Source organism: Acinonyx jubatus, chromosome B3 (genome assembly GCF_027475565.1).
Source record: "Acinonyx jubatus isolate Ajub_Pintada_27869175 chromosome B3, VMU_Ajub_asm_v1.0, whole genome shotgun sequence".
Taxonomy (NCBI): Eukaryota; Metazoa; Chordata; class Mammalia; order Carnivora; family Felidae; genus Acinonyx; species Acinonyx jubatus.
In genome coordinates this window covers 119768339-119782271 of record NC_069386.1, presented here as the reverse complement: position 1 = coordinate 119782271, position 13933 = coordinate 119768339, and the positions used below count along the sequence as shown (strand labels likewise).

Below are 13933 nucleotides of genomic sequence, written 5' to 3'. Positions count from 1 at the left end.
GTCCGCGTCGCCAGCCTCCGCTGCCCAAAGCCCCTGCGGCCCCTCGGGGCCGGCACTCGGCCCCTTCCGGCCCGCGGGCCCCACTCGGCTCCTCCCGGAGCGCCGCCGCCGTGCTCGCTCGGCCTTCGGCTGTTTCCGGAGCCACTCGCTGGTGGCGGCGGAGGCGCTCGCGGCGCTGGCTGCAGATGTCGGAGTGGCAGGCAGCCGGGGGGCCGGCGGGCCGCGCCGGGGAAAGCCCGGGAGTGGAGGGGAGCCAGGCGGCCGCCTCAGGTACGCAAGCCGGGGGCCGGCGGGTGGGTCCGTCCGGCCTCGGGGCCCGGCGCGTCGTGCGACCCTCGGGCCGCGCCCTGCCCCGCTCTGTCCCGCGCCCCGCGGCGGAGCGGACCCGCCCGGGCAGCCCCTTGGCGCGCAGAGCCCCCGCCTTCGCTGCCCCTGGCCGCGCCCCTGCCCCCATCCCCGCCGCCCAGCCTGGGGCTGCGCTCGAGCTTGTTCGCTACTCCTCTTTCGAAATGGCGTGGTTCCTGCCCCGCTTCCGTCCTCCCATCGGCCCAGCTGGCGGTGACGGGGCTGCTCTGCCCGCGGCGCCTCTTGAGCTCGCCCGCGGGTTCCTCCTCGGCCGCGGACCCCAGCCCCTCTGGCCTCGCTGCCCCCTGCTTGTGGCTCCGCACCCCGCTCCCCACCTGTCCGCGCGCTCTCTGCCCGCGTCCGCCTGGGGAGCCTCGCCTTCCGCTGGCCTGAGCCCCGCTTGGTCCTGGCCGCTGCACGCGGGCCCCCGCGCCTCGCCGCCCCTCTCCGTCGCTCAAAGTGCGGGAGACGAGAGCCGGGCGGGAGCCGGTAGGCTCCGGGTCTTCTGAGTGAACGTCATGTCCAGAGCCAAGGCAGGACGTAGGGGCTGACTTAGGGACTTTGTCGACTTCCCTCATTCGCCGGCACCCTCCTCTTCTGGTTCGGGAGACCGTCCCCGTTTCTACCCACGCCAGTTCCTCGGCAAGGGTTCGCCATCCCAGGGGCGAAGGGTGCATCCGGCGCACTTCACCTTTCGGGCCTCCTTATGCTTACCACACCAGGAGGTTCAAAGGGTAGGGGGAGACAACTGGTCTTGCTAAGTGGCAAGTATAAATTAAAATAGGCACCATAAATTGTAGCGGTAGAGGTGGCGCCTGGGTCGGAGTCTGAATCTTCAGTTTACTGATTTGACCTTGGGCAAGTCACTTCTCCCTATCTCCGTTTCGTCATCTGTCAAATGTGGGTGCTGCTGTTACCTGTCTAATAAGACTGCTGGGGAAATTACATGAGCCAGTGAGAGCGAGGCACTGGTGCCTAGCTCCTGGTACATAACCATACTGGTGGTATTCGTTATTACGAGAATAAGGTGCTGTGGGAGGTGTTCCTGGATGTGTGTCTTCCAGCACGATGGTTTTTCTCGTCTTTTACTTCTATCCCAAATCTCTCCCATCTTCTAATGCTACTTCAGTGGAACACACACACACACACACACACACACACACACACACACACATACCTTTGAGTCACCCAGCTTTTCCCCATGATTTTATGTTCTCTTTAAAATATCTAACAATTTTTGTCTTTTCTTCCTTCATGTGAACTTTTATGCTTTGTAGTATATTCAAAATTGATGGCATGTATTTAACATTATAGCAATAAAAATTTTAAGCATAATTTCTAAGAGACTCAGCAAATGAACACTCAGAAGTCTCATAAACATCTGTCCCTTGCATATGTCAATAGTTATAAGTTGAGGATTTTTTCTTTTCTTTTCAACTTCCCCTTTAGCTCCTTGTGTGCTTATGGCAAACAAACCCAAACATTTTATTTATTTATTTATTTTTATTTTTTTATTTTTTTAATGTTTATTTATTTTTGAGACAGAGAGAGACAAAGCATGAACGGGGGAGGGTCAGAGAGAGGGAGACAAAGAATCTGAAACAGGCTCCAGGCTCTGAGCTGTCAGCACAGAGCCGGACGCGGGGCTCGAACTCACGGACCACGAGATCATGACCTGGGCCAAAGTCGGCCACTTAACCGACTGAGCCACCCAGGCGCCCCTAAACCCAAACATTTTAAATAGAAAAGCCTTAAGAATAGTCCAGGACTATGTTGGAGGATGGTGGTTTTGCCTCTGAGTGAGTCTCCTCTCCCCCTCACCCCTTTTAATTGGTTCCTGAATTCTCTTTTTGTTCCCAGGACATTGATAAAATACTTCTGGTTAGTTTCTTCCTCTTGTCCTTAACAGGGTGAGTGTTGGTTTCTTCTTCTGTCATGTAGGGGTTTGTTACTGTGGCCCAGAGCAAGTTCTTCCCCTTGAGGTAGGATTTGTTGCTCTTAAAATAATAGTAATGGTAACTTACATTAATTGAATGCTTACTCTGTGCCAGAAAGTGGAAAAAGATTTACTTGTATTATCTGATTTAATCCTGTGAAGAGTCATTTTCTCCCCATTTGATTTATTTAATTTATTTATTTGAGAGAGAGAGAGGACGCGCACAAGGGAGAGGGGCAGAGGGAGAGAGAGAGAGAATCTTAAGCAGCCTCGATGCTCAGCACTGAGCCTGACATGGGACTCAATCCCACAACCTGAGCCTGAATCAAGTATCAGACACTCAACTGCCTGAGCCACCCAGGCGCCCCCTCCCCATTTTATAGGGGAACAAACTATAGCTGAGAGAGGTTAACTTACTGTCCAGGTTAACTGTGGAGATTTTACTGCCTATAGGAAATTGTCACCTTGTTGTGATGAAGTTTACAATCATTTGTTTTTATTGGCTGTTGAGCCAGTATTGGTGTTCCAGAGCAGATTATGGTCTTTGCCCTCAAGGTGTTTTTAGTTTGGTAAGACAAGAGTACCACTGGAAAAAACATCAGCAATTCAAAACATATAATTGAATGTGATACTACAGTTCTTTATGCACTTACCCCAAGAAATCTGCTTGAGGGAAGGGAAGAATCTGTCTTGTCTCTTTATCTCCTATAGCCCTTGATGTGTCCTAGAGGTTCTACAAATATTTGCTGGATTGTGAGACAGAGTCTCAACACAGAGATTTGGTGGAGCACCAAATGCATATAAAGAATTAGGGTTGAGATATTCAAGAACGTTCCTTGGGTTAAAGCAGTGGTTCTCCAGGCGCCTGGGTAGCTCATTCGGTTAAGCGCCTGACTTCGGCTCAAGTCATGACCTCGCAGTCTGTGAGTTCGAGCCCTGCATCGCGCTCTCTGCTGACAGCTCAGAGCTTGGAGTCTGCTTCAGATTCTGTGTCTCCTCTCTCTCTCTCTCTCTCTGCCCCTCCCCTACTCATGTTCGCTCGCTCTCCCTCTCTCTCTCTCTTTCTCAAAAATAAATATAAAAAGAAAGAAAGACAAGCAGTGGTTCTCAAACAGGACTGATTTTGCCTGGGGATGCTCAGGGGATGTTTTGGTTGTCGATACTAGGGTTGGGGAGGAGTAGGAGGGCTATGACTGATACCTAGTGGGTAGAGGCCAAGGGTGCTGCTAAACACCCTGCAATGCACGGGACAGCCCCCACAATGAAGAATTATCTGGCCCCAAATGTCAGCACTGCTCCTTTGAGAAACCTTGAGTTAGCATGCAGCTGGGTTTCCAAAGCAGTGTGGAAATCATGTATCTGGCTTGGCTCAGTGTTGTATAACCTGGGGAATGAAGTTAAAAAACTGCTTCAAATTAAGAGTTTGGATTGGATCCTTATGCCACCTTCCTCTGGAAAATGATCCAATAAGTAAGCAGTGGAAGCCTAAGAAAGGATGAAACTGAAAGATTTCTGCCATCCTCTCTTAGAGGGAAAACAGCAATTAAGAAATGAGTTTGGACATTCAGTTGTTACTGAATTAAAGGTTTTGATTTTTTGGTGTATCTTATTCCTTGAAAGCAGGAATCTACAATTATCCATCGTAACTATAACTTGTTTTTTAATAATATTCTCTGCAGAAAGTACCTTTTGAGTGTCTTCATGTTAGCTCAAGTTTTAGTGATGAAGTAAGAAAACTGTTTATTTTTTCTGAACTCAGCTCTGCAGTGGCCACAGCGTTCTTATTGTTTTGTGAACTGTAATTGTTTTTAATAATCTTTTATTTGGGGCACCTGGGTCCTTTAGTCCCCAAGAGGAGAGGGCTACTGCTCTTTATATAGTGTAACTCTCTGAGGTATACATATTGCATCACTTAAGAACAGACCTTTTTTTTTTTTAATTTATTGAGCTTTGTGGAAAATAAAGGGCAAATCTGTTATGACCTTGAAGTTAGCAGCAGTACTTGGTTTGGTGTATATGACCCTGAGACCTATCGAGGTACTGAGATGCTAAGGACTATAAACAGGTCATGTGAACTTGTTCATGATTCTTATGTAGGTCTTTGAGCAGTGCAGTTTTTCTGCAGGGATGGAAATGTTGCCTACTGTGGCTATTTCAATTTACATTGGAATTGAAAAATTGGTGGCTACCATATTGCATAGAGCAAAAGAGTGGAAATTTATGCCAAAGAGCCCTTATAGTGTTTTGGTTTTCTATTGCAGTTTTATATCAAAATGGAATAAATTTGTCTGCCTGTGGTAATTTTTTTTTCTGATAGTAGTTGTGTTTTTGTGTTGAGATAGCCAATTAGTCCTGTCGTAATTCATTCCATAACCCAAAGTTTGTAATATGAATGACCACTTAAGAGCTTATTTCGCTCATAAGGACTGACAAAAAATTGGACCACATGGTCTCTGGATTTGGTTGGAATGTAAATTCAGCCGGTTTCTTTTTATTTAAGCCTCTTGAGTCTTTAACCACATAACCTGCTTTTGGTTCCTCTGCCCTTGAATCTAAAAGGCCAGGCTAATTATGCCTTTGCAGCCTGTTTAGTGAAGGGGAAGTCCTATGAGACCTGTTCTAAAGAACTCTGACCTGATATTCAAATGCTTTAGGAAAAAAACACTTTTTTGGTTCTCTTTGTAGAGAAAGTACAAAGTACACCATAAATTTAAATCTGAAACATGATCAGAATGTTTGAAACCATATTCTGGTAACTGGAAGAAAATTAGTATTTTAAATATTGTCAAATATAAAAGAAATCATAGGAAAGTTTTTTTCCCTCTTTACCTTGCTTTAGGGGCTATCAATTATAAATTTAATTATTCCTGAGCTTCCATTTTCCTTTCTCTGCCCATTATTTCCATGACTTCGGCTGTGCAGGTATCACAGTCATGGTTTTTGCCATGTTAGAGAATACATTCCAAAATTATTTGGTTATTATTTTTTCTGTAAATGACATTAAAATTTTTGTTTCATTCTAAATGGTATCTGTGCTGTTACTATTTTGATGTATCAACTTTTCCTAATGTGTGTTGAAATAAATATATACCCATTAACACTCCCCCTCCCCCCCCCCCCCCCCCCATATTCCCATATACCATCTAAATTTGCAAAAGCTGTCCTGGTTTCTCTGGTCTCTTCGAGGAATGCTTGTAGAATTTGTCTATATTTGGCTGGCATATTAAAAGCTATCCTATAGGAAAACATGGCTTTTTCTTCTTTATAGTGGTCTAAATTTCATTAAATAAATTTAGGAAACTTGAAAAACTGTGTTTGTAATTGTTTTCTCTCTCTATAGCAGGACTGCATCTTCCACACTTGATACTTCTGGAAATAAACTTAAGTATTTCTTTCTCCTTTTCTTACTTCCTAGCTCTCTGAATCTAGTTACACGTTGTTTTACCAGTAGCTCTTACATAATTTAACATGTACCTTTAACCTTAAAAATCAAGAGCACTATCTCTTTTCACTTTTTTCTCCTGCATACATTTGAGCTATTAAGATGCTCTGAGAAGTGGCTCTTAGCATATGAAAAATGCTCAACCTAATTTATGATAAGGGACATGGAAATCATAAAACTCTGGGCAACTTGGTGTCTCACTGTTGTGCAGACTGTTGTGCAGGAACAAATACTTTTGTGCGTTGCTGTTAGGAGTGTAAATTGACACAAATGCTGTGGAGGGCAATTTGCCAATATCCATCAAAATTATAGTATATGCCCTCATTTATCCATTCCTTCCAGGAATTTATCCTCTAGATTTTTCTTGTGCCTGTTTAATGACACAGACATAAGGTTATTATATATAGGATGGTTTGTAATGGCGAAAGGTTAGAAAGGACATCGATGTCCATCAGTAGGGAACTGGTTAAATAAATTATGGAATATCCAGCCAATGAAATATTAATCAGCTGTAGAGGAAAATGAGAAAGCTTTTAATATATAGTTACGGAAAGCTCTCTGAGATATAAATGGAAAAAGCAAAGTATGTTTAATATCCTCATTATTTGTATAAAAAAGAATATATATGCACACACTTAATGTGTGTATAGTATCTCTGGGAGACTGTATAAAACCTAATAACATTGGTTGCTTTGGGAGGTGGGGACTGAGATGAGTGGAAATTTCCCCTGTATACTTTCACGCTTTTTGAATTTTGAATAATGTGGCTATATTACCTATTCAGAAAAAATACACGCAGATGGGTCATGAGATTTTTTCACTGTTCTTATATTGTAAGAGACATCTCTATTACCTTTGTGCTCATCAGGAATTGACCCTTTCTGGGCCTTTTTCTCTCTGATGAATTTTTTATGAAATACAGGTTATAAGTCTCCTTAGGGATTAATTTTTTGTTACTCTGTCCACTACTGCCTTTCATTATTTTTGTGGTAATTTCATTTACACCCAAGGATAAATCAAAGGGGGATAGAACCACTGCTTAGATCAGCTGATACTGTTAGCCAGTGACAGAAAGAAGGCAGACTTATAAATTTCTGTTTGGTTTCCATTTTATTCAGTAAGGTATTTTCAAACTGAAAAAGGTAAAGAGGAAATGTTGCTTTCTGTTTTGAGTAATGGCAGACTAGGTAATCGGATCAGTTTTCCCATTGGGGACAATTAGAAAATAATTGTCAACATATAAATATTTGCTTGAAGATCCTGGGGAGCTAGCTAGATAATGAAGAATTACCAGGCTGTAATCAATGTGAGGGCAGAAGTATAAAGATAGAAGTTCAAGGATGAGAGTCCATTTTGGGGGTCCTTTCTCCTCTGGTGGCATGTGCTGGATTCTTGAGTGGGGAGGCTTGTCAAGGTTGTGAATGTGCTTCTCTGGACTAAAGCAACAAGCATTAATGTTCAGAACCAAGTGGGGGGAACCCTGGTGAATCCCGTTTTCTCTAGGTTGGGACTATGAAAGGCCACGTTCTGGAAGTAGGGGTAAATCAGAAGTACACCGTTGCAGGGATTACAGCTCACCTTCGGAAAAATCTAAGTTCATGAAATTGGGTTAAGGTACCCTCAGGCTGCTAATGCCTCCAGGTATGTGGAAGAAGCAAAGCCACATCTCCGAAGGCTCATTCAGATTAGGCTTCAGATGATTTCTTCAAACAATTTTGTGAGAACAGTTTTCTGGCACATATCATAAATGACCAGATTCCTGAGAAGAGATAACATGAACAAAAATCAAAAGAAACAACAGACAGTAAAAATCGATCCCAAGGGGCACCAGACTGAAACATAATTATATTTATTATGTTTGAGATCAAAGACAAGTTTCAGAAATTTGGCAAAGAACTGAAATTTATAAAAATAGAACCAAATAGAAATTGTATAATTGAAACATACAGATGAAAATTTAAAACTCCATTGATAGGTTTAGCAAAAAGTTACTACACCTGAAGAGAGAATAGTGAACTTGGTCATAAAAAAAGAAGAAAATATCCAGAAGGAAATATGTAAAAATGCAACCATGGAAAATTCAGGAAAGAGGTAAAAGACATAGAAGGTATGGTGAGAAGGTCTAACGTTTGTATAATTGGAGTCCCAGAAGGTGGGGAGAGCCAGAATGGACAGAAGCAATGTTTGATGAGATAATAGCTCTGAATTTTCCAAAGCTAACAGAATGCACAGATTTAAGAAGTCCTGTGTATCCCAAGCAGGATAAGTACAATGAAATCTACAGTAGGTATACATTAAGTTAAACTTGCTATAAAACCAAAGCAGAGAGAAAAAAGTAGCCAGAGAAAAATTACAGTTTGCTTTCAAAAGAATAGTAATTAGACTGACAGCTGACTTCTGCACAGGGCAGTAGAAGCTAGATTATTGAAAGAAGATACCAATATAGATTTTTTTTTTCAGGAAAATAGTCTTTTTTTTTTTTTAATTTTAGAGAGAGCGTGTGAGTGGGGGAAAGGGGGAAGAGGGAGAGAGAGAGAGAGAGAGAGAGAGAGAGAGAGAGAGAGAGAGAATCTTAAGCAGGTTCCACACTCAGTGCAGACCCTGATTCGGGGCTCGATCCCACAACTCTGGAATCATGACTTGAGCTGAAATCAAGAGTCAGATGCTTAACTGACTGAGATACCCCGGCATCCCCAGGAAAATAGTCTTTGAGAATGAAGGTAGGGTGCCTGAGTGGCTTAGTTGGATAAGCATCTGACTTTGGCTCAGGTCATGATCTTACAGTTCATGCGTTTGAGTCCCATGCTTGGTGAACTTGTACCCCATGTTGGGTGAGCTTGAGCCCCACTTTGGGTAAGCCCTGCCTCTCTCTCTCTCTCCCTCTCTCTCTCTCTCTGCCCCTCACTCACTTGCACCCTCTCTCTCTCTCAAAAAAAAGTACTCATCAAAAAAAAAAAAAAAAAAGGAATGAAGGTAAAAGAAAGATATTTTCAGATAATCAGATACAGGATTTGTCACCCTGCAGACACACTTAAGGAACAATTGAATTCTTCAGGCAGAATAAAAATGATCCCAGATGAAAGGAAAATCACAATTTCATCTCACTCATTAATATAGATGCAAAAAGTCATGAGCAAAATATTAGCAGACTAAATCCAGCAATATATATGACCCAGTTGGGTTTTTTTCAGGAATGCAAAGTCATTTTAACATTCTTTAAAAGTAAGTGTAAATCATCATTTTAATATATTAGGGGATAAAAATGATCAGCTTAATGCAGAAAAAAGTGTTTGATGAAATTTACCCTCCACTTATGATTCAAAACTCTTAGCAAACTAAAAGAAAACTTCCTTAATTGGATAAAGCATGTCTCTACAAAAACCCTATAAGCAGCATCAAACTTAATGGTGAGATTTGAAAGTTTTCCTCTTGAGATTGGGAATAAGACAGGGTACCCACTTTCACCACTTTTATTGGATATTCTAGCTAATACAGTTTGACAAGAAAAAAAAATATATGAGGATTAGAAAGGAACCCTGTTAAATCTGTTGTTTGCAGATGATGGCTATGTACATGGAAAATCCAGAAGAATCTACACATAAATTATTAGAATAAGTTTAGCTAGATTACTGGGTATAGAGTCAGTATGCAAAATTTCCTTGCACTTACATATACAAACATATATCAGAGATATTGCAGGTTCAGTTCCAGACCACTGAAGTAAAGCAAATATCGCAATAAAGCATCTGAAATGAAGTTTTTTTTGTTTCTCAGTGTATATAAAAGTTATGTTTACACTATAGTCTATTAAATGTGCAATCGCAGCCATGTCTTAAAAAAGTAATACCTTAAATTTTAAAAAATATTGCTAAAAAATGCTAACCGTCATCTGAGCTTTCAGCAGAGGTGTAATCCCTGATCATGGATCACTGTAACAAATATAGTAACGAAGAAGTTTGAAATATTGCAAGAATTATCAAAATGTGACACAGACGTGAAGTGAGCAAATACTGTTGGAAAATGGTGCTGATAAACTTGCTTGGCACAGGGTTGCCATGAGCCTTCAGTTTGTCAAAAATGCAGTAACTGGGGCGCCTGGGTGGCCCAGTCGGTTAAGTATGTGACTTCCGCTCAGGTCATGATCTGGCGGTTTTTGGGTTCAAACCCCGCATTGCGCTCTGAACTGACAGTGTGGAACCTACTTGGGATTCTCTCTCTTTCCCTCCTTCTCTGCCCCTCTCCCACTCATGCTTTCTCTCTCTCTCAAAAATAAAGTTAAAAAATTGCAATATGTGCAAAGTGCAATAAAGTGAAGCACAATCAAATGAAGTATGCCTATCAAATGCCTATCAAATGAAGTTAAAAATATATAAAAGTACTATTTACCATAGATTAAAGAAAGTTTAAATACCTGGAAATAAATCTCACAAAATATGTGCAAAGCCTTTGTGCAGAAGATTATAGTACATTGTTATTATTTTATTTTTGAAACCAGAACATCTATTGTGTGACTAAATGTTGAAATCCTTGAGATGAACTGGATGCCACATTAGCTGCCCTCTTGGGTTTAGGTGTTGTTCCTTTACAGAATCCAGGCCTGAACCTGCAGCATAGTTTTTAGGTGCCTCGTTCAGCTGGCCCAGTATTATTTTGTCTTTTAGTCTTGGCACTCCAGTTATACTTTCTCTTCCGCTTGGCAGGATAGACACATTTGCCGCAGATTGACTTCTAAAGGTGGTAGGCCTTAGAGCCACAGTGGCGCCACAACGTGTGTCTTATTGTGATGCTTTCCAAATGATGATGTCACCTTTGTCATCTCATTCCTGTGGCTGAAACCCCATAATTATTGAGAGAAATGAAATAATAAATAAATGGAAAGATGTATCATATTCCTATATTGAAAGACTCAATATTGTAAAGATGTCAGTTCTCCTCCCCAACTTGATATATAAATAAAATACAATCCCAGTAAAAATCCCAGTGGGGTTTTGATGGTTTTTTTTGCATGGAATTTGACAAGCTAGCTCTAAAAAGTATATATAGGAATGAAAGGCCATAAATAGCGTATATAAAAATACTCTGAGTAAGAACAAGATGGAAAGATTTGCTCTATCAGGGTATCAAGATTTATTTTAAAGCTTTTACAAAATAGTTTACTAGGTCCTAGGAATGGAATAAAAGCCTAGAAACAAAATCTTTGATTTGCAACCAAGATTGTACTGCAGAATAGTGAGGAAAGAATGGTAAATGTTGCTGGGACTATTGAATATCCTAAGAGAAAGGAAAGAAGGGAAAGAAAAGAAACTTGATCCTTACCTCACACAGCACACACACAAAAAATCAACTCTAGTTGGATTTTGCACACCAACATGTGAAAAGCGATACAATATGCTCCTAAAAGATAATATAGAAGAATATATTGTTCTCAGCATAGGGAAAGACATCTCAAACAGGACACATGAAGGGCTAATAAAGGAAAAGAGTGATATATTTTGACTACACATTAAAATGAAGAACTTTGGTTCACCAAAGGATACCATTAAGAGTGAAAAGGTATATCACAGAGTGGAAGCAGGTATTTGTAACACATGTAATTAACAAAAAGTTTGTATTTAGAACTCTTATAAGTAAATAAAAAGACAATCCAGCTTTCAGCTTTTGGCTTGGAGGTGGCCAAGGTGTAATTTTCTGTAGCTGTCCTTAATCCAAGGTCATCTGACTCCAGCTGCTTCCACCATGCCACCTAAATTTGACCCCAACGAGATCAAAGTCATGTACCTGAGGTGCACCAGTGAGGAGGTTGGTGCTACATCTTCCCTGGCCCCAAGATTGGCTTCCTAAATCTTTCTCCTAAAAAGGTTGATAATGACGTAGCCAAAGCAACCAGTGATTGGAAGGGTCTGAGGATTACAATGAAAATGACCAAGATGGATAGGCCCAGATTGAGGTGGTACTTTCTGTGTCTGCCCTCATTATTGAAGCCCTCAAGGAACTGCCAAGATATAAAAAGAAACAGAAGAATATTAAGCACAATGGAAATATCAGTTTTGATGAGATTGTCGTCATTGCTGGACAGAGGAGGCACCCATCTTTTAGTTAGAGAACTGTCTGGAACCATTAAAGAGATCCTAGGGACCACCAGACTGTGAGCTGTGATGTTGATGGCCGTCACCCTCATGGCATTATAGATGACATCAACAGTGGTACAGTGGAATGCTCAGCTAGTTGAGAACTACAAAGGAAAATATTTCAATAAAGGATCATTTTGTTAAAAAAAAACAACCCAACAGTAAAATAGGGAAGAGACTTGAACAGGCATTTTATAAAAGAGGATTTCCAAATGGCCGAGAAACATGATAAGTCATCAGTGATATGCAAACTAAATGAGCATACACCAATCAGAATGGCCCAAATAAAAACTATTACTATGACCAAGTATTGCAGAGGCTACAGAATAATGGGAATATTCTTCAATACCAGCACGAGTACATATTTGGTACAGCCCCTTTGGAAAATAGTTTGGCATTGTCTATAAAAGTTTATTCAGATTTCTATTACTCAACCATTCCATTTCTGGTTTATTACAAAATAAATGTATGCACATGTGTACCAAGAGACATGAACAAGAATATTCATAGCAGCATTATTCATAATAGCTAAAAACTTAGAAAGAACCCAGACTTCATCAATGGTATATTGATAAATTAGCATTAATCATAATGGCCCAAAACATAGAACCCAAATTTCATCAATGGTATATTAATGAATTATGGTATATTCATGGAATATTATATAGCAATGAAGATGAACAAACTTACAGCAACATAGTTAAGTCTTTCTCTTTTTTTTTCTTATGTTTTTGATGCTTCTTTTTGAGAGAGACAGAACATGAACAGGGGAGGGGCAGACAGAGAGCATCCAAAGTAGGCTCTAGGCTCTGAGCTGTCAGCACAGAACCCAATGCAGGGCTCGAATCCACGAACCGTGAGATCATTCCAAGCTGAAGTTGGCTGCTTAACCGACTCAGGTGCCCCTCTTTTTTTTTTTAAGTTTATTTATTTTGAGAGAGAGAGAGAGAGTGGGAGCATGAGCAGGGGAGGGGCAGAAAGAGAAGAGGAGAGAGAGAGAGAGTGAGAATCCCAAGCAGGCTCTTGTGGGCAGCATAGAGCCTGATGTGGGGCTCCAACTTACAAATCATGAGATCATGACCTGAGCCAAACCAAGAGTCGGACACTTAACCGAATGAGCCACTCAGGTGCCCCCATAGTTAAGTCCTTCAGACATAACGTTGAGTGAAAGAGGCTTGTTTTAAAATATTCTGCATTGTTTCCCTTTACGTGGAAATTATTCCCCTTTACATTCAGGCAGAATGAAGTAACACTAGGAATACATATTTAGGTGGTCTGGCTGTAAAGAAAAGCAGGGAAATGATTCTGTAAGTGAGGACAATGGTTATGGAAGAAGGGAGCAGGTAATGTTTGGGAGGATCATGAGTGGGGCTTCAGGAGTGCTAGGATTGATCTGTTTCTTGCCTGGTAGTAGTTTGCATGTTTCCTTTGTAATAATTTATTGAGCTGCACATTTTTGTGTACTTTTCTCTATGTTCTATTTCACAATAAAGATTTGAAGAGGTGTCAGTGTATAATCTAGTTATTAAGAATGCTAGCTTTGGACGTGTACTGCCTGAACTCCTGTCATTTCTATTCCTATTTGCTGGTCATCTTGGGCAAGTTAACTTGATTTTGTTGAGCCTCAATTTCTTGAGTGATAAAAAGGAAGTAATGTTAGTATCACCTTCAGTGAGATTAAGTAAGAATTCAAAAAGATGCTGCCTGCAAAATGCTTAGAAAGTAATTGGCATATAGTAAAGATCACTAAGTCTTGGCTGTAATAATAAAGATAATCAGAATGAAGATAGGATGTCTGGCTACTTTAAGTTCAGATTTCTGGACCTACGCAAATACTATCTAGGTATTTTGGTCAGAGTTCTTGGTTACAAGCAGTACAAACTAATTTTGGCTGCTTTAAGCAGAAAGTGGCTTATTGCAGGGATACAGGAGGCCCATCACATTGTTGGAAAACTGAGGAGTAGGCCAATCCAGAGGCTAAGCAGCAAGAACAATTTGGTTAGGGCTCTCTGGCTGCCACTAGATGAATTCTCTTTTGTGCCACTCCTAGTTCAAATTCTTGGTGGGAATATTTTAGGTCAT

At 41.1% G+C, this 13933-nt stretch overlaps 1 protein-coding gene and 1 pseudogene across 1 annotated transcript in view; one reads left to right on the top strand and one right to left on the bottom strand.

Moving 5' to 3' along the window:
- The first annotated feature begins 53 nt into the window (after positions 1–53).
- TMED8 (transmembrane p24 trafficking protein family member 8) overlaps positions 54–13933 on the top strand; it is a 35206-nt gene continuing 21326 nt past the window's right edge. The window contains exon 1 of the mRNA XM_027066279.2: positions 54–270. Coding sequence (XP_026922080.1) covers positions 186–270 — 85 coding nt within the window. The 5' untranslated portion in view covers positions 54–185. The remainder of the gene's footprint in view (positions 271–13933) is intronic.
- On the bottom strand, positions 10224–10539 carry LOC128316087 (60S ribosomal protein L37-like; annotated as a pseudogene).